A 19,781-nucleotide genomic window follows, 5' to 3' on the forward strand; every position below is an offset into this window, starting at 1 on the left:
AGGCCAGGTATTCTTAACCTGGTATCTATGAACATGATTTTTAAGAAATATTTTTAATAATTGTATATTAATATGATTGAATTCCTTTGTAATCCTGTGTTTTATTTTATACTTTGAAAAACGTCATTCTAAGAACAAGTCTATCGGCTTTAGCAGACCGCCAGTGGATTCCATGACACAAACAAGGTTAAGAACTCAAGTTTTAAGCCATTTAAGTCCTGAAGGATATAGTAAAACAATTATAGAACTCTGTTCTTGAATAATAAAAACATCTTGTTTGTTAACACAGAACATAGTACATTGAAAAACCTAGTTAGTAAGCATTCTAAACTTTGCAATGAAATGTCGAAGCTAGATTGATCACTTTCGGTATCTGAGAGATTTTTGCATTTGTATATTCCTGTGGTAGAGTTTTTGTTGTTGTTGCTAAAAATGTTTTCATTTCGATATTGTCTTTAGAAATTGAATTGGAGAATACTCATCTTATTCTTTCTTGCCCACTCTTTAAATATGTGGGACTTATCCAACCCATAGTGGCGGCTAGGTAGCTTAGCAGATAAAATATTGAACCTGGAGTCAGAAGGACCTGAGTTCAAATCCAGCCTCAGACTAGCTGTGTGACCCTGGGCAAGTTACTTAACTTCTGCTTGCCTTGATCTACTGGAGAAGGAAAGGGCAAACCACCCTCGTATCTTTGCCAGGCAAACCCCGTACAGGGTCATGAAGAGACACAACTGAATGACAGCAACAACATCCAATCTGCAGGGAATGGGGGATGAAGGGAAGAGTCTTCAAATGTGTGAGGAAAAGTCCAAAACCATTTTGTACTCTTCTTTAGACTTTTTAAAAAGACATTTTGAAAGTGCTACTTTAATACTGCAATTAAAAAAGTTTCCTAATTTCTTTGCACTAATAGCCACTGAAGTTTGAATATTTTTCTTTCTCTTACACAGAATCCCAATGCTCATCCGAGGCCAACCTCCCAGGACTTAGCAGGGTTTTGGGATATGCTGCAGTTGTCCATTGAAAATATTAGTATGAAATTTGATGAACTTCATCAGTTAAAGGCCAATAATTGGAAACAGATGGATCCTCTTGACAAGAAGGTAGAACAATGTAGATTTTGTATGGTTCATTTAAAAACCTGCACAAACACTGGACAGACTAAATAGGCCTCTCTGCATACAGTCCTGCCGTTTAAAATGTGAAATGAAGCTTATATCAGATTAATTTCATTGTAACGACAATGTTTACATAGTAATCATCTGGGATATTATCTGTAACATGTTTCAGGCATTTTTTTAAAGAAAATCTGTCTTTGTGAATCAGAAAATGGGTATGTGGTTTTTTGGGGTTTGTTTTTTTTTTAGTTTTAGTTTTTGCTTTTTTTTTGGTTAATTAAACTTTAAGTTAAATCATATTAGAAAATCAGTCATTAAAAGGAACTGCCTTACATATTGATTTTTAAAGTAAAATAAATGACATCTTTCTACAGTGCATGGTTACAGAGAACAAGAGTTTAACTTCCTCGCACACTAAGATGTGTTACTGAGAAAAATAGGAAACACTGAAAACATCACTGACTTTGGTAATCATTTCATAAATACGGTAATAAAGAAATCACTGTTGTTCAAGTCTAAGAACATATGCCATGAAAATTTCACATTTTCATATTTCAAGTGTTGGATTTTCAAAAGTTTTTTGTTTTGTTTTGGGGGAGGTATTGTTCACTGGGTTCCCATGTGCAGTCATATAGAAATAAAGGTTCACATTCTTTCATTTTAATTGTTGAACCTTAATCTTCAGCCCTGGCTGTGATGGGCCCATCAGTCTCCTACGTGTGAACAAACTCTACCTTCTTAGACTAGTATGTCTTGATTTTTTTTTCATGCTTTGTCTAGGACTGGCCCAGTGGTCAGACAACCCCCTTGACAATTCACCATATAAATACATATTAATGGATATGTCCTTCTAACACTCGTGACCCTGCTATTTTTCAGGTTTCCTCACCCCCAATAATGGCATATCCTCTGGGCAGTCCATTGTTAGCAGCAACTCAGTTCAATTTGCAGCTACGAAGCGTAAGAGCAGTGCCCTTTGGGATTAATGAGTGACCCCTAAGAATACTCATCCCAAGTGTGTAGCCACTAGAAGAACAGGAGGACCGTGCTATGATAACTCTTCCCTCCTTGTCCCATCCCATCCCCACCCCTCATCAGTGCCATCACCTCCAATACGCTTGGCTTGGAAAGGGAAACATGGAAATGTCATTGATGCATGTATGAAGTTTTTCCTGGAAAGAAGAGGAGAGGCTGTTTATACTCAATCTTAATTTTATTTCATTTCTTTTTTAAGGCAGAGATACAGGTCAATGTTTCTTAAAGTTAATCTATTCATTAGAAAACATTCCCTAAAGTAGAGTTGTGTGTATATATACTTACACATTACATACTCCCACGACACATAAGCAATGGGTCCTATGTCCATTTTTATGCCAATCTTTTTGCTTATTTATTTCTTTTCTAAGAAGGTCAACTCTAGGTCCAAGAATTTACATAGCCAAAAGAAGTTACACTCTGAAGAACTGAAATATTGTATAGCCTATTGAGATTTGTACCATAGGGAATTACTTGACTTGATGATTTAACAGCCTATCTCTGAATGTGATCGTAGCTTTTCTGCTCCCTGTCCACTTTTAAAGAGCCATACAATACACAAATTGATCATGTGAAATAGGACCCACTTTTTTCTCATTCTCTCCTCTTTGAGGCACATAACCTTCACCTTAAATGGAGAGGAGATACCCAAGGTAAATAAGTGTAACTCAGCACTCTTCCCAGTCAGGTGAAGGAAACCACTGTTGTAAATAGGAGAAAGTAAGTATTCAATCATCTCAGCTTTACCTTGGGCAAAGCCACTTAACTTTTCTAGGCCTCGGTTTCTACATTTATAAAATGACAGCATTGGACTAAATGATCGCCAAAGTCCCTTCCAGTTCTAGAATGATGGTCCTATAGAGTGTGTACTGTGCAGAATAATATAATCTGTATTCTCAGAATCCATTTTCATGCAGTTGGGGGATTTGGGAATGAGGGGGCAAGAAAGGATGGATGCATTTTACTTTAAACACAGTCACACACAAAACCACTCTGCCAATGGAGTTGGGCCAATTTATACCCTGGAAGTGAGGCACCTTTTTCTAAAAGTTCATCTTGGTTTAGATATCTACATTTCCCTATTGGTCAGTGCCTTTTTCCTGCCAAAATGATAAATAGCGTGTTTCCTTAGCAGCTTTGGAAATATCTACCAGTTTTACAGTGTGTTGCTGATAATAACAGTGTGACTCATGCTCATTCAGTACTGTGCTCAATTTCCCCAAGTTTCCCTATGTGTGGATATGCCTTTCTGACCGCCAGTCATCTCTAGGCCTCTGATTTCCGTCTTAGGCCTCCACAGCAGCCAACCGGAGCTGGCTTGACTGTTAGTGTACTAGTTTTCACCTACAGTATGAAATATGTCCCGGAAACTCCAATGTCCTCCCTCCCTCTTTGGTGATCCTGCATGGTGTATTGTCTCTGTGTGTTGTACAAAAGAGCTACAAGTCTCTATGGCATTCTTTACATCTAGAGAACACAAATCACTACAACAGATGTTTACTATGATAATCTCTTTTCTGAGGGTTTGTTAACTGCTTATTTGTTTGGGTTTTTTTGGTTTTGAGTTATTGGAGGGTTGGGGTTTTTTTTTGTCTGTGTGTTTGGGGTGGTGGGTGAAGAGGTGTTTGGAGTGGTGGTGGTGGTGGTGGTGGTGGTGGTGGTGGTGGTGGTGGTGGTGGTGGTGGTGGTATTTTGTTTCCTTGAGTTTTGAACACTGAGCCAACTTGCACAAATGAGCTCGACTTTAATAACTGATGCAGAGTCCTAAGCTGCTGCTGCTTCCTTTTTCCATCTCTGGCACCAGGAAGAGTCTGGATTCCCCAGAGACTACCGCACTAAACGGTTAGATGTGCTGGGAGCTTCAGCCTTTTTCGGCATGAGGGTGTTTAAATATCCACACCGTTACCTTGGAGAAAACTAGCTCTGCCATTCCAGCTCTATCCTTTACCTTAAGCTTGACAATATTCTTTTTTTAAAATACATCTTTTGAATACCAAAGCCAGTCCAATGAAGAAAAAAAAATACAGTATGCAGATTTAAGAACTAACAACCCTTAGGTAAAAAATGTGTGTTCTAACTACTGACCTATCCCAGTTTTTCCCAAGCTTGCTCTGAGAAGCTGTGTAATGTCATGAACCTTCTGCTTTGATCAGGAGAGAAGGGTCCCTCCTCCAGTGCCAAAGAAGCCGGCGAAAGGCCACGTGCCGCTGATCCGGGAGCGCTCCCTGGAAAGCTCGCAACGCCAAGAGGCCCGCAAACGCCTGATGGCCGCCAAGCGGGCTGCTTCGGTCCGCCAGAACTCGGCCACCGAGAGCGCCGAGAGCATCGAGATCTACATCCCTGAGGCCCAGACCCGGCTATGAAGGCACCAGGCCTCTTGACCAATCCCCACTCCACATCCTCGTTCAGTCACCATGCAGTATTTGTAACCCATCCCCATTCCCTTTCTCTCTCTCAATCTCTCTCTCTTTCTCTTAATCTCTCTGTCTCTGTCTCTCTCTGTCTCTCTGTCTCTCTCTGTCTCTCTGTCTCTGTCTGCGTGTCTCTCTCTCTTTCTGTGTCTCTGACTCTCCGTCTCTCTCTCTGTCTCTGTCTCTGTCTCTCTGTCTCTGTGTCTCTCTCTGTCTCTGTCTCTCTCTCCCTCTGTCTCTGTCTCTCTGTCTCTGTCTCTCTCTCATTGTCTGTTAAGGATCCCATGACTTCCACTAGTGCTGTAGTTGTCACTTCCAAGAGACATCCTATAATGCCCCTTGGCCCCTTGCTTTTCTGACAGGTTTGCTCATATTCCTCACCATGCTTTTTAACTCATGTACTGATGCTGTCAACATGCCTCCTGCAGAAGTATACAACCCTTTATTTTCTTGACAGGAAACACAACACACCTGTATAGCAAACGCACCATTGAAGTCATTCACAATCCTCAGTTCTCTCTAAAGCTAGTCTGTCACCTAGTGTACAGCAATATTAAACCATAGAGTATTTTGGAAATCTAGTATTGTAGGGTGATCCCTTGGGACTCTACAGTCTTCCTTATTAAAGATGAAAGAAACTAGGGCTCAGATTCCCTTTTTTTTTTAAATGGCTATTATTTTTTAAAGCAGATGGAGCACTTTATTCTGAACCTCAGAATCACACCTTCTCACCAGAAATAATGAGTCACAAAGAAAAGGGTGGAATGGACTGGAATGGAGATGGGGTCATACATAGCTGTGTAGTGGAGAAAGGGAGAAGTAAATTCTCCAAGTGATGCCTGGGCTAGAAAACATCCTTCTGAGAGGGACCTGCACCACTCACAGCTGCATAAACTGCCTCATTTTAATTTCATCAGTCACTAGTTCAAATGTTTCAATCAGCAGAAGATTGTAATTTCGATCTTCCAGGGGGGGAAAAATCTATTCTGAAAGGCAATAAAATGGAGAAAGGAAAGGAAAGGAGAAAAATAGCATGAACAGTTGAAAATATTATATAAGAGATTTTCCTTTGTCCAAGTGTTAAGACCTTTTAGACTTGTAATGTATTGATGATTCCTGTTGTATTGTAAGGATTATATTGGTTAAAAAAAAAGAAAGAAAAAAAAGTTTGTTTCTCTTCATTTGTTAATGTCTTAATCCTGGTGGGACTATTAGATCTCTCTCTCTCTCTCTCTGTCTCTCTCTCTCTCTCTCTCTGTCTCTCTCTCTGTCTCTCTGTCTCTCTCTCTCTGTCTCTCTCTGTCTCTCTCTGTCTCTCTCTCTCTCTCTCTCTCTCTCTCTCTCTCTCTCTCTCACACACACACACACACACACACACACACACCTGTTTGTGAGATACTCAAATGAAGATCATAGCAGTTTTCAAAGCAAAGTTCTTGGTTATACCATTAGCTAGTCGTATGCTACAGTTCAGACTACTTTGCCCCCAGTAGTTCACATTTCAAATGTCTTACTCTCTCTTTGAGTCTCTTCCTAGTAAATACAGTCTATCCCATGATTTCAAACATCAGGATTTTGACCTAGTGGTTGTACACTGATAAAATACTGTTTCCACTCCAAGACAGACAAGGCTGCATCATTACAAATAGTTGTTTCATTGTTCGTTTGAAGTCATGAATAGACAAGTTTCCAGGTGGTGAGGTGGGAAATATGACCCACAAGGTTTAGAATCCAAAAGGAGGGGGAACAAAAAGTTGTGATTCTTAAATGTTGAAAAGAAGTACAGTCTGTTGACATAGAACACTGATTCCCATCTGCTGGCGTGATGGACAGCAGGCACTTTGCATCTAGCTGAACTTGGCTCAAAATGCCCTTATTCTTTTAGCAGTATAAACATTCAGATTATGGCAACCCTAATGGATCCTTGGCATTTTCTATCGGCTCACAGGCTCAAGCATTTGTAATTACCATTGCAAAACAAAAGTCATTCTAAAGCATCTATTAAGATGCTTACCATGCCAGAGAGGCAGATTTTTTTCTTTTAATTCTCTATCAATAGCCTACCATAGCCAGGTGCTAATTTAATTTTATTTGTGAAATTAAGAGAGATAATGGATCTTGACAACAAATATTTTCATTGACTTGTTCTCAAACCACTAGAGAATTTGCTACCTCTCAGAGCCATTGATATCTGAACTATGTTTATTTTGGGGGGAAACAAAACACAGGGCACAAATGTTTACTGCTGTGGTTTACAAGATAAGGGCTACTAACTTGTCATTAAAAACAAAACAAAACAAAAATTTTTTAACTACGGTGAGCAGAAATCCATTTCGACCCCTAGAGAGCTTCATGCAATGAGAGCATTCAGAGGGTCGATGTTTCAGGCATTTGAATACAGCACTGGATTTGCTCGTTTTTAAGAGAACATGCTTTTTTATTTAACATTCAGCAGCAATGAAAGCTTATGCAAAGTTTCCATCTGAAGAGTGCCAACTGTCACCTCTGATCATTTATGGTCACATTCCAATTGGAGGTTCTTTGGAACTCATCTGTGCCAAGATGGATGGAGCATCTCCAAGTTCCATGCTCACAGCTGATGTTAAGTGGATCTAAGGTAGTCTTGAGTTTTGGACTGAGAGAAGTAGATTGAGAAACTGGTTCAAGACCAGTCTCCAATCTTTTCTACAGAGACTGACAGTCCAGGATGTTGAGAAGTGAGAAAGTTGATTAATCTTATCTATAATGAAACATGGTATTTGTATATTCATAGGATATTTTTGGTATGTATTTTAAATCTTTTAGCTGAATGCCTGTTTGTTCCCACGTGGACAGGGCATTATGATCTTTGTCTCACTGATTAACATGTTTTGAACAGTATAAACAATTTAGCAAAAGAAAAATAGAAGGACAATTGTGGCCCCTCAGAATGTTGCTTGTTAACCACTTGACACCTTCAGGTGACTACCATAAGCATAGGATATATGTTCCATTGTTCCTTTTGATGTGATTTGTAGTAATGTAATGGTATTTTTCAGTTCATCCTGGCCAATATATGTACCCAGAAAAATTACTTATTTTCTTTAACTTTGGTACAAAAGTTGTTTGCATTTTCTGGGGAGGGGGGGAATTTAAAAGAAAGTTTTTGTCTCCTACATCAAAAGTTATTTAAATAAATTAAGTATTTATTATATTTTTGCGGATGTTTCCATAAATTCACACAATCTTTTTGTAAAGAAAGCTGATGAAACGGATTACAGATTTTTAATATTTGAAGAGGAAAATAGAACTAATTTATTTGTAATATATTTCCATTATTTATAGATGTTCCCTTAATGTTTTGCTGTGCATTATCAATTTAATTTAAACCTTATCCTTGTGAATTTACCATTTCTTTTTTAAGACATGTCTAGATGCATATTTTAAATAACTGGAATGTAAATCACTGGCATACCTGAATTCCCAAATGTGATTTTAAAAATTATTTTGGTTTGGAAAAAAATTAAAATTTGAAAGCCTTTAGATGGAGGGGTGGGGAGCATTTTTATGGCTTTATGAATTGGATTTTCATAGGATTATTTACCTAGTTTGTGTGTGGATAGAAAACAATTGTAAATAGATGAATGTTTCCCATAATGTAAAAAAGAACAAATTAATAAAATAATTAATGCACTGCTTGTAAGGTCTGTGGGTTTTCATTTGAGATTGACAATCCATCCAGAATAGACATTCTTGCAGCCTTTGGAGCAACTATTAAGTAATTAAGAAACCAGGCAACTTTCTACTCGTCTGCATTGTAATTTTGCTATAACTACTCATTGTTGAGCAGTGCTGGATACAAGGAAGGTCTGTCTTGGATTTCATCTAGGGAGATCAGTGCAAAAATGCCTCCCAAACACCTTTCAGCAAGGGAGTCTATGAAGCATTTTATGCCATGGAAGCTAAGACTAAGCATTGCAGTCAAGTTCAGATATATTTCAGAAAAGTTTTATACCCTTAAGTAGCTTTAGGTGATCATCTACAAATACTTTCTCTACCTTTGTTTCTATGCCATAATCAAAGATAGATGCTTGTTGACTGCTAGGCAAAAATATATAAATGAATGAATGAATACCTGATGCATAAAAGACATTCAAGTTGTAAAGGCAATTTCATCATTGCTGGATTTAGTGTCAGGAGACCTCAGTTTGAATCCCAGCTCTATTATTTGCTACCTGTATGATCTTAGTCAGAGAATCAGCCCGGTGGGTCAGTGGATAGAGCACTGGGTCTGAAGCCAGGAAGACCTGAGTTCAGATTTTACCTCAGACATTTACTATTTGTGTGACCATGGACAATCACTTAACCTCTGTTTGCCTTAATCTACTTGAGAAGGAAATGACAAACCACTCCAGTATCTTTGCCAAGAAAATCCCATGGACAGTATCGTTCAAGGGGTCATCAAGAGTCAGACACAACTAAACAATAATGATCTTAATTATGTTCTTTGACCTCTGCTAGACTTGCTTTCCTCATCTATAAAATGTGGGGGTTGGACAAAGATCGTTTCGAATTCTAAATGTACGATCCTACAAAGTTTAGGCTTTCCTCTCAATTTCATACCATGGTAAATGAGACCAACTTTTAAAAATAAATTAGATTCATTTCTGTATAAAAATAGAAAATAAGAACTATGCTACAATTTAAAATTTTTACTTTCCCTATTTTTGAATAGCAGCATTGTAGATTAGAACTAGAAAGAAACTTAGAGGCCATCTAGCACAACCCCTTCATTTTTCGGATGGCAGAACTGAGGCCCAGACAGGTTAAGTGATTTGCCCAAAGACACTCTTGTAATAAAAAGCAGAGCCAGGATTCAAACTCAGATGCTATGACTCCAAATCCCACAATATTGTTTCCTCTACGCTCTGTCTCCTCACATAACCGACATTTAGCTAGTGTTTTACAACATTTTCTCATTTGAGCCTTGCCACAACCCTCTGAGAGCACTTCAACAACTGTTACCATCCCCTTTTTATAGATGGGGAACTGAGTTTCTGAGAAATTAATACCAACAGTGTTGAAGGCAGGATTGAAACCCACATCTTCCTGCCTCCAGGTGCAGCCCTACCCATGCTGCCCCACAAGAGGAGAGATGTTTGCATTGTTTTTCCTGGTGTTCTGAAGTGGCAATGAATCTGTATAGGAAACAAATAATGAATGTTCTTACTTGAAAATAGTAATAATTTCCTCTTTTTGTAAAGCAAGTTTAAAAATTTTTAAGAGGTTTCATATATATTTATCTCATTCAAGTCTCATAACAACCTGATGAAGGAAATGTGGCAATACTATTCTTATTTTATAGATCACAGACCCTATGCCTCAGGCACTTACTAGCTGTGTGACCCTGGGCAAGTCACTTAATGCTATTTGCTTTAGTTTCCTCATCTATAAAATGAGCTGGAGAAGGAAATGGCAAACTACTTCAGTATCTTTGCCAAGAAAACCCCAAATGAGGTTATGAAGAGTTGGACACAAGTGAAAACAACTCAATAGTAACAACTATTGTAAAAGGATATAGGGCCTGGAGTCAGGAAAACTCATCTTTGTGAATTCAAACTCAGCCTCAGACATGTCCTAGCTGTGTGACTCTGGGCAAGTCACTTAACCCTGTTTGCCTCAGTTTCCTTATCTGTAAAATGAGCTGGAGAAGGAAATGGCAAACCACTCCGGTATCTTTGCCAAGAAAACCCCAAATGGAGTCACAAAGAGTCTAATATCACTAAAAGGCTAAACAACTACAACAAAGGATTCTAAAGTTAGAACCAGAAAGGATCTTAGAGGCCATCTGGTCCAATTCATTTTACAGATAAAGAAACTGAATTCAGGTCTTCCAATCCTGCCTCATGCAGACTTACTAGCTGTGTTCCTGGGCAAGTCATTTAACATTTGTCAACTTCGGTTTCCTTGTCTGTGAAATAGGTATCATTTTACACCTACTCCCTGGGGTTGTTGCAAGGATCAAATGAGACGATGTTTGCAAAATGGTCATAAAGGCTAGTTATTATTATTATTGTTTAAAGCCGAGGCTAGAAGTCAGGCCTTCTGACTCTTAGATATTACCTCGATCATCGTCAATCACTACCATTACCATCACAGCATTATGAAATCACAGCTCTAATGCTGGAAGTAACATCTAGTTGGTCATCTAGTCCAACCCCCTTTCATTTTACAGTGAGAAAGGTAAAGCCCACAGAAGTGAGGCAATTTTCCCAAACTCTCACAGGTAGGAAGCAGCAGATCCTAGATCTGAAATCCAAGTTTAGCCCGCTTTCCCCTGTACCATGCTACCCCCAAAATATAAGGATATTCTCAGTCAGGGTGAACTAGATTGACTCTGGAGTCTCTTGCCACTCAGATTCTATGAAATAGTTAAAAGTTTTAGTTAAATATCTGCCCTTATCATGAACCATATTGATGTAACATGTTTTAAATAAGATGAAGAAAAAGAGAGACATTAGAAATGATTTTTTTAATAGAAGTCAAATTAGACTTATGCATGCCCTAAATCTGAAAAGAGATAGCTAGGTGATATAGCAGACAGCGTGCCAGACCTGGAGTCAGGAAGACTCATTTTCCTGAGTTCAAATCCAGCTTCAGACACTTATTATGTGTCCCTGGACAAGTCACTTAACCCTGTTTGCCTCAGTTTCTTCACCTGTAAAATGAGTTTGAGAACAAAATGGCAAACCACTCCAGTATCTTTGCCAAGAAAACCTTAAATGGGGTCATGAAGAGTCAGACACAACTGAAAAGCAACTGAACAAAAATCTGAAAAACCGAGGACCTCCAGCCATAGCAAACTTGGCACTTCCTAGATACTGTCTACTATAAATGCACCCCCTGGTCCAAACTTGGGAAGTGTCAGAGGAAAAGCAACCTTCCTGCCCTTTATATATGTGATCCCCTGACAGCTCAGCCAGCATAACACAATGCACTTTTGAAATGCTTCAAAAGAAGAATGATCAAATGACAGAATAACTGGTGAGGTGGGGAAGATCAAATTACTTCCGTGAATGCACCTCCCTATTCCTGCAGCCAGTGGGATGGAGGCCCTTCTGGGCTCCCCACAATAAGCAAATTCATGCTCACATTTAATTGCAGCTCTCTAAACGAACTGGCCGATCACAGAGCTGAATGCTAGCTTTAGATCTGCGTAGAAATTAAGATGATCACAAAGCATATCTCCCTTGACACAAGATATGCCCAGAAAGATGGGATTCACAGTCCCTTATGCATGTAAAAGTTGACTTTCTTACTAGAGTGTTTCTTTTAAAATCAACCCCACCTTCACTTGATGCAGGCAAAGGCAAGCAATACAATAAATTCTACGGCTTCCATACAGGTTTATTCTTAGACTATATAAGTTGTAAAGAGTACAGACTTGGCCACTTCTGCTTTTACGACCTTAGGCAAGTCACTTAATTAACATCTCTAGGACTCAGTATCCTCATCTGTAGAATGATGGAGTTGGACTAGATGACTTTTAAGGTTCCTCTGAGCTCTAAATGTATGTCTACTGTATTTTGTTCAAAAGGCTGCTTGGCTTCAGGTGTTAACTGAGGCTCCTCAGCTTCTTTGGCAAACACTCAGATTGCCCACATTTAAAGCCCTTCCCACCTCCCCACCCCCTACCTCTCAACACACTTTCTAGTAGTTTTCTGTCAGGCTTTAAATTTCTTTATGATTCCCTCTTATTATCTGCCCTGAAATAAAGAAAAGAGGTAGGACTTAGTACTTCCTGGTAGCTCTGCCCTCCTCCAGCTCTTACTACTGGCCCAGGAACACATTCTTCAGAAAAATTATAGGAATGACAAATGCAAATTAGAATCTTGTTTTCTTTTTTCCAGCAAAAGATGCTTCCTTCTTTTCCCCAGGGAACAGGGTATAGCCTCCTTCTCCCTATTCCACCCCACCCCCAAGATGGGCTTGTCTAAAACTAGGTTTGTTATTGTTCGGTTGTGTCCAACTCTTCATGACCCCATTTGGGGTTTTCTTGGGAGAGATACTGGAGTGATTTGCAATTTCCTTCTCCAGCTCATTTCACAGGTGGGGAAACTGAGGCAAAGAGTGTTAAGTGACTTGCCCAGGGTCACACAGCTAGTAAGTGTCTGAGGCTGGATTTGAACTTGGGAAGATGAGTCTTCTTGATTCCAGGCTCAGCACTCTATCCATTGGGCCACCTAGCTGCCCCAAAACTAGGTTATAAGCATAGAAAAACCATAAGGAAAACAGAGAATCCAGACCTTTGTTCTAGGATGGGAGCTCCTTAGGCTGACCCTGCCCCTTACAATCAGATGCATATTCACACCAGAATTGCTAAGTGTGAGGAAAGAGAGGGGAAATCTTGTGAAATGACATTTTGTGTCAGTGAGGCTGCTTTAGTGGTTTGCACAGCGACACACATTGCAGGGAGGTTAGTACACTGATTTTCTAGCTGAGGAATATTTTTAGACAAAATAGAAGGGAGCAGACATGTTACTTTTCCACATATTACTTTGATTCTTCAGTGTGCATACTCCCTCTGGACAGTGCAGACCACTCATAATCCATCTATGCCTTCTCATCCTGTGTGATTCCCATCTGTGTCTTTCTTTAAATCTTCCATGGAGGATCCTTCTAATGCCTCTGGTTCTTTGGGGGGATCATAGGATTTAGAACAGTCAGAAACCCTGGAGATGATTAATCCAACCCCCTTATGGGGGCAGGGCCTGTCTAAGGCCCAGACAAGTGAACTGACTTGCCCAGGGTCACAGGGGTAATCAGTAGCAGATCTGGGAATCAAATCCATTCTGGCTCTAAATTCAGTCCTTTTCCACTCTATCACATAGCTTCTCTTAACATTTGGGGGTAAACAGTTCAGTACTAGAAGTTGTTTATTATTATTGCTTTATGATCCATCCTTTCCTAGTCAAAATATATAGCATGTTTTCTTTTATGCTACATTTCATATGCACATATCCATTGACAATATGCTATAACTTCTATCTATGCACTAGCCATCCATGGTTTTTAATTTGCCTGGTTTTTGTTCATTTTTTTTTAACTTCCACTCCTTCTATTATCTTTCCATTGACTTCTTGGTCACCTATAATTTTAATTCTTCTGAAAATATGATGGAATGTGTATTGTTATTTCCAAAAAAAAAAAAAATAAAGGTGGGCCTTTGTGGCAGAGTAGCTAGGGATAATAGAAAGTATTACTGTATTTACCAAACATAATCTAGTCTGATATACTTCTCTTGTATATAGCTCATTGCCCGTCTTCAGTGCCTGTCCAAGATATATTATTGATGGACTAACTCAATGGACTGACCATCAAACTACATTATAAGCATTTTTCACACAATTGATTTTGTTTGGCTAATATCATCCAAATGACTACAGAACTCATAAGCAAGGCATCTGAGGATTCTGGGACTCACTTAAATGAACAAAATGTCATATGAGAAGAGGAGTTTTTGGAGAACCTTACAACAATAGGGAATCCCATTTCTAGTTGGACTTTGTGCAAGAAACTGATAAAATCTTCAGGGGAACATATGCCTCCCTGTCTTCTGCATTGCTTGCTTGCTTAATAAAGATACTTATAGAATGATTGAATGAAAGAACTTTTTCTTTCTGTGATTGCTTCATAAAATCTTGTAAGACTTAAACATATGTATGGGAGAAACTTCATTTAAAGAAAACCTTTATAGCTGAATTGCATTCTACTAAAATAGAGTTTTTAAAAATCAAAGGAAAATAAACACAAAGGGTTCTTATATTCTTTATGCCTTTCAGTCAATTATGTGACTATGAACATGTGGTCTGCTTTGAATAAAACATTTATGAATATCTATTTCCTTCTCACATTTTCATTAAGCATGAAATAGCATGCATAGCAAAGCATGCATAGACCATTCCCATAAAGATTTTATATGAATGATAAAGTAGATATATAAACTTATTCTGGGTCTCATCCCTTCCCCTCCCCTCCCCTCCTCTCTCCTCTCCTCTCCTGTCCTGTCCTCTTCTTTTCTCTTCTCTTCCTTTCCTTTCCCTCCTCTTCCTTTCCCTTTCCTTCCCTTCTTTGTTAAAAGTATCCTATCAATGATCTTTTTCATTCTTTTACAATCCTTCCCTCTTTGAGATATCTTGAAAATCTATCTGAAAACTCTAAATTTTATGTTACCTCCAGTAAATATTTCTTCTTATGTGCTCAGGTCTAGTCATCATTCTCAGTTTCATCTTTTTTGAGTGTCATTACCATGACCTTACATGTATATCATACTAAGAGAGAATAAACATGTGTCAGTCTCATGATTATTGCTGATGAAAATTGATAACTGTAAAAACACTCATAGATATGTTACTTTTCACTTCTTTTTCATCGTTTTGGTATATGTTCTTCCTCTACATATATGTAAAATAAATTTTGTATATTTTATATTACATATAATGTTATTTACATATTTATTCCATTTAACATTCCACATATTTCCTGGAGTTAACTCCATAATAAAATAAAATTAAGTGCTTATTTTATTATTTATTTATTATTCCCTTGAGGAAGTATGGTTTAGTTGGAGGTCACAAAGTTCTCTGCAAATTCTTTCCCCCATAATTGCTTTTTCATTTTTCGTTAAGGTGCTATTTTTTTTTGTAATCTTCTAAGATAATTTTCTACTTTACAAATGAGCTTCCACTGTAAATCATTACTGACCCTGGATGCCATGTCTTGCAGTTTAGCAAGAAAATCAAGTATTTATAAAGTTCAGTTAGTTTCTGAGGCTTTTTGGCCTCCTTGTTTTTGTATAAGTTAAACTCACCTTAAAAATAATAATAGTCACAGTCGATGTCCTCATTTTTCCATGCTACTTTCCCCAATAGGTTGGGTTAGAGCTGCTATAATTACCTATAATATCTTGCATCTTTAGCCTTTCTTATAACTTGGTATGGATTTTGATATTTCTTCTAATTGGGTGATGATCTGATGGCCCAGAATCAGGGTCATCAATTTCTGAAATGACCAGCCAATAACTGGTCATTTCCCTTTTGGGAGGTAAGGTGGGGTGGGAGGGGTGCAGGATGTGCAGTCCTTGCTGTCAAAAAAAGTATTCGCATATATAGATGTGGGCCTTCTGAATCATAGTCCTTCAACCTCTTCCATTTCTTGATCTGACCAATTATTTTCAGATGTAGTTTTTGCCATGCACCCATATGCTCACAGAGTATGAATATATGTAATTGACTTAGATTGGAGGATTTTTCAAGTTTTACATAGAAATTCTCTCTTTCTTCATCCACTACGAGGGTTCTAACCCGAGGTCTGTGAATTTGTTTTGTTTTTTAAAATATTTTGATAATTGAATTTCAATATAGTTGGTTTCCTTGTAATCCTATAGATTTTATTTTATGAATTTAAAGACATTATTCTGAGAAAGGGTCTACAGGCTGCACCAGACTGCCCAAGGGGTTCATGACCAAAAAAAGTCATGAACCTTTACCCTATACAGATGTTGGTACATAAGTTGTGATTTCCTCATTGGGTTTTATTGACTGACACTCATCATGAGCACTGCAAGGTGAAATGACCAAGTTGCCTTTAGCCACATAATGAAGCCCACTGGGCCAACTCTTTTATTTGCTTCTCCAGGGAGAACCTGTGAGTCATTTTTTACTTTAACTCTTTTAGGTTTTCTGGAGTCATTTAGAGCCAGAATGTCATTATGGATATGGTTCAGTTGCTCCAACAAAGAAGTTGCATTGAGTTTTTTGTTCAGTTGTTTTAGTCATGTCTGACTCTTTGTGACCCCATTTGGGGTTTTCTTGGCAAAGATACTGGAACGGTTTCCCATTTTCTTCTGAAGCTCATTTTACAGATGAGGAAACTAAAGCAATCAGGGTTAATGACTTGCCCAGGGTCACACAGCTACCAAGTGACTGAGGCCAGATTTGAACTCAGGAAGATGAATCTTCCTGACTCTGGGCTCAAACCACTGTGCAACCTAGCAACAGTGAAATTGTTTGTAGATGATTTGAGGACTGTATGATTTTTAGCATCCTTGGTCACTTTTCTGCTTCTCCAGAACCATCACTGTGGAAGTAGAAAGGAGCCCCACAGTACTGAGGGCTTTTTAAAATATCTGTTTCATGGGTCTACATGGCAAAAAAAGTCATCTTCCTGGTGATGATCCTTTCCATACCTGGCCAGGCTGATTCTCATAGAGCAGACAATCTATTGTCAAGTTTGTCTGTTTGTCCAGCTTGGTACAGAGAGCTTGCGTCCCAATGGCACAAGTTTGTTTGGTTTTTTTCACTGTTTTGTACTCTGTTTTTATTCAAATATAATCCTTTGTTTATGCCCTTTTTTGTATTCTTTTTTTCTTGTCTGTATATCTCTTTTTTAGTTTATTTATTTTTAGTTTTCAACATTTACTTCCATAAGTTTTAAATTTTCTCCCCCTCCCCACTCACTTCTCCTTCCTTCTCCCTCCTCCTTCCTCCCCAAGATGGCCTGCAATATGATATAGGCTCTACATATACCTTCCTATTTTACATATTTTTACATTAGTCATGTTGTATAAAAGAATTATAACAAATGGGAGAAACCGTGAGAAAGAAAAATAAAATAAAACAAAAAAAGAAAATAGTCTGCTTCGCTCTGCATTCTGACTCTGTAGTTCTTTCTCTGGATGTTGATGGCATTTTCCATCATGAGTCCTTTGGGATTGTTTTTGACATTGCTGAGAAGAGCTAAGTCTATCAAAATCAGTCATCACACACTGTGGCTGTTACTTTGTACAATGTTCTCCTGGTTCTGTTCACTTCACTCAGCACCAGTTCATACAAGTCTTTCCAGGTTTTTCTGAAGTCATCATTTCTTATAACACAATAGTATTCCATTATATTCATATAGTACAACTTGTTCAGCCCCAATGGCACAGGTTTTTAAGAGCCTATGGGCTTGACACCAGATTGTCTGCTCCCTGAGAACCAGCCTGGCCAGGTAAACACATAAGATATGTAATAGATATTTGTGAAGTATTTAGTACAGTGCCTGGTACACAGTAGGTGCTATGTAAATGCTGTCTCTCTATCTATTATCATTATTAAGGGTAAGAAGGAAAAAATAAAGCATTAAAAACACTAGCCAACACGTCTATTGAGTCTGACAGTATAAATAATGTTCCACACCCATAAACCCCTTCTCTAGAAAACCTGTGGCTATCGTTGCTTTAGTCTTAACAAATAGGGATTATAAGTATCGAGGGAATTAAAAAAAAATTTGAGGGGGTCAGTTATTTCTCCTTTTGGCTATCCCTGAGCTGATGCACCAGAGTTCCCTTTATTGATCCGATTTCCAGCATGAAACCCCTCTGAGAGAGTGAAAAAATGATTGGTCTTCCACGGAAGATGAGATAGTGGGAGGCGTTATGGGGAAAAGGAGATTTTTTTTTAAGACTAAGTGGAATAAGTGAAATCTTAAAGTATTGTTAAGGAGACAGGCTGAAGCACTTACCTAAAACATTGTGGGGAAATATTAAAAAAAGAATTGAGGAATAAAGATTCCGAGATTTGAGTTCTTTAGCATAGGTTCCACAGTCCAGATTCGTTAGCTAATGCATAAAGCCTTGACTTCACTATTGAGCACTCAGAGATAGGTCATAGGGAGGTCAAGGACCCCCGATTTTCTTCTGCCAGCAAGCACAGGATGTTAGAAATAAGTTAAAGATACATCAGGGAAAACTTGGGTTATTTATTAGAAGAAGGTGGGTTGTTGTGTTTTGTGCGTGTAGGTGTATGTGTATGTGGCGGGGGTGGGGGGGAGGGGCTGAATGTATGGGTGTATGTGCATGTTTAAAGTTAGGCTTGGCTACTAAGACACCTCAAAAGACCCTCTAATTATAGAGCTAGCAAAGAGATGTTATATAGACTAACTGCCTTGGAAACCAGGATAAATCAACTAGAGTTGTTAGTAAATAAAACATTACTGTTTTTAAAAAAGATTCTATTTCAGATAAGGGAAGGGAAACTCCCTGCTGCTCCATTCACATATTATCTCTTAATAGTTACTGGTTATAGGCAGCAAGGACCAAAGCTGAAAAAGAAGGGAGAAGGGAAGGCACCCATTCACTCCCAAATACAGAGAGACAAGTACCATAACCACACACTGCCCCATTAGGCCATGCTGGTGTTCCAGGTAGAATCTGCTGGTGTCCCATCCCCAAAGAATTATTATATGCTCTATAACTATTTCTGATAGAATTCTAATTAGGCTCAGCTGATGGATACTTTTCCTTCCACACCCGTCTGTACTTGACCATGTCATAGGATAAGCATTTGGAAGAACTAAGGTTGCTTGGACTAGAAGAGAGAAACTTGGGTGGCAGAGACAGGAAAATGGTCTTCAAATGTTGAAGGATTATCATGTGCAAGAGGGATTCTTGACTTGTTCTCCTTGTCTCCAGAGGCCAGATAGGAGTAATAGGGGGAAATTCCAGAGAGGCAGATTTAGTCATCCCAACAGCTAGAGTCATCTAAAGGTAGCCTAGGGTGCTTGGGAGGCAGGAGATTCCCCATCACTGGAAGCTTTTAGGCAAGGCTGAATGATCACCTGTAACCGATGCTGCCAAGGGCCTATTAAGGTAGTGGTTAGACTAGACTGAACTAGATGAAAGTCTCTGAAACTGCTTTCAGCTCTGAGATACTGTGATTACATAATTAGACAACGTTGTCCATTTTAAAAAATTCACCAAAAACTTCCAGTCATTTTATTCTGAGCTTGTCTTTCCTCCTCATCAGCACTCACTCGATCTTGATTGCAAGCACTATTTTGTTACCTTTTATATACCCTCAAATGCCTCTGGCCCTCAGATTGGAAGGCTCTGGGTGGAGCCAAAAACTCCTCCCAAAGCTTTCCTTTAAAGAAAACTCAGAAGCTCAGCCAATTCTTCATTTCCCACCAGCTGCACTGATTGCTTAGTCTTCCACTAATATCATACCACCTGCCTTTTACTCCTGATTTCAGCTTCCTTTTGAGTGTTGTCTCTCCCCGCCATTAGATTGCAATCTCCCTGAGAGCAAGGACTGTCATCTTTCGTATTTGTATCACCAGTGCTTATCATAGAGCCTACCATGTAGAAGGTGCTTATTGAATATTTATTGTACTGTATTGTATTGTAGAGAAATCT

General features: G+C 38.7%; 1 protein-coding gene across 4 annotated transcripts in view; it reads left to right on the forward strand.

Moving 5' to 3' along the window:
* DLGAP1 (DLG associated protein 1) overlaps positions 1–4,604 on the forward strand; it is a 431,939-nt gene extending 427,335 nt beyond the window's left edge. For all 4 annotated transcript variants that reach the window (XM_036762199.1, XM_036762200.1, XM_036762201.1 and 1 more), the window contains exons 10-11: positions 954–1,106; positions 4,310–4,604. In XM_036762199.1, coding sequence (XP_036618094.1) covers positions 954–1,106; positions 4,310–4,519 — 363 coding nt within the window. In that variant the 3' untranslated portion in view covers positions 4,520–4,604. The remainder of the gene's footprint in view (positions 1–953; positions 1,107–4,309) is intronic.
* The last annotated feature ends 15,177 nt before the right edge of the window (positions 4,605–19,781 follow it).

This window comes from Trichosurus vulpecula, chromosome 1, assembly GCF_011100635.1.
Source record: "Trichosurus vulpecula isolate mTriVul1 chromosome 1, mTriVul1.pri, whole genome shotgun sequence".
Taxonomy (NCBI): domain Eukaryota; kingdom Metazoa; phylum Chordata; class Mammalia; order Diprotodontia; family Phalangeridae; genus Trichosurus; species Trichosurus vulpecula.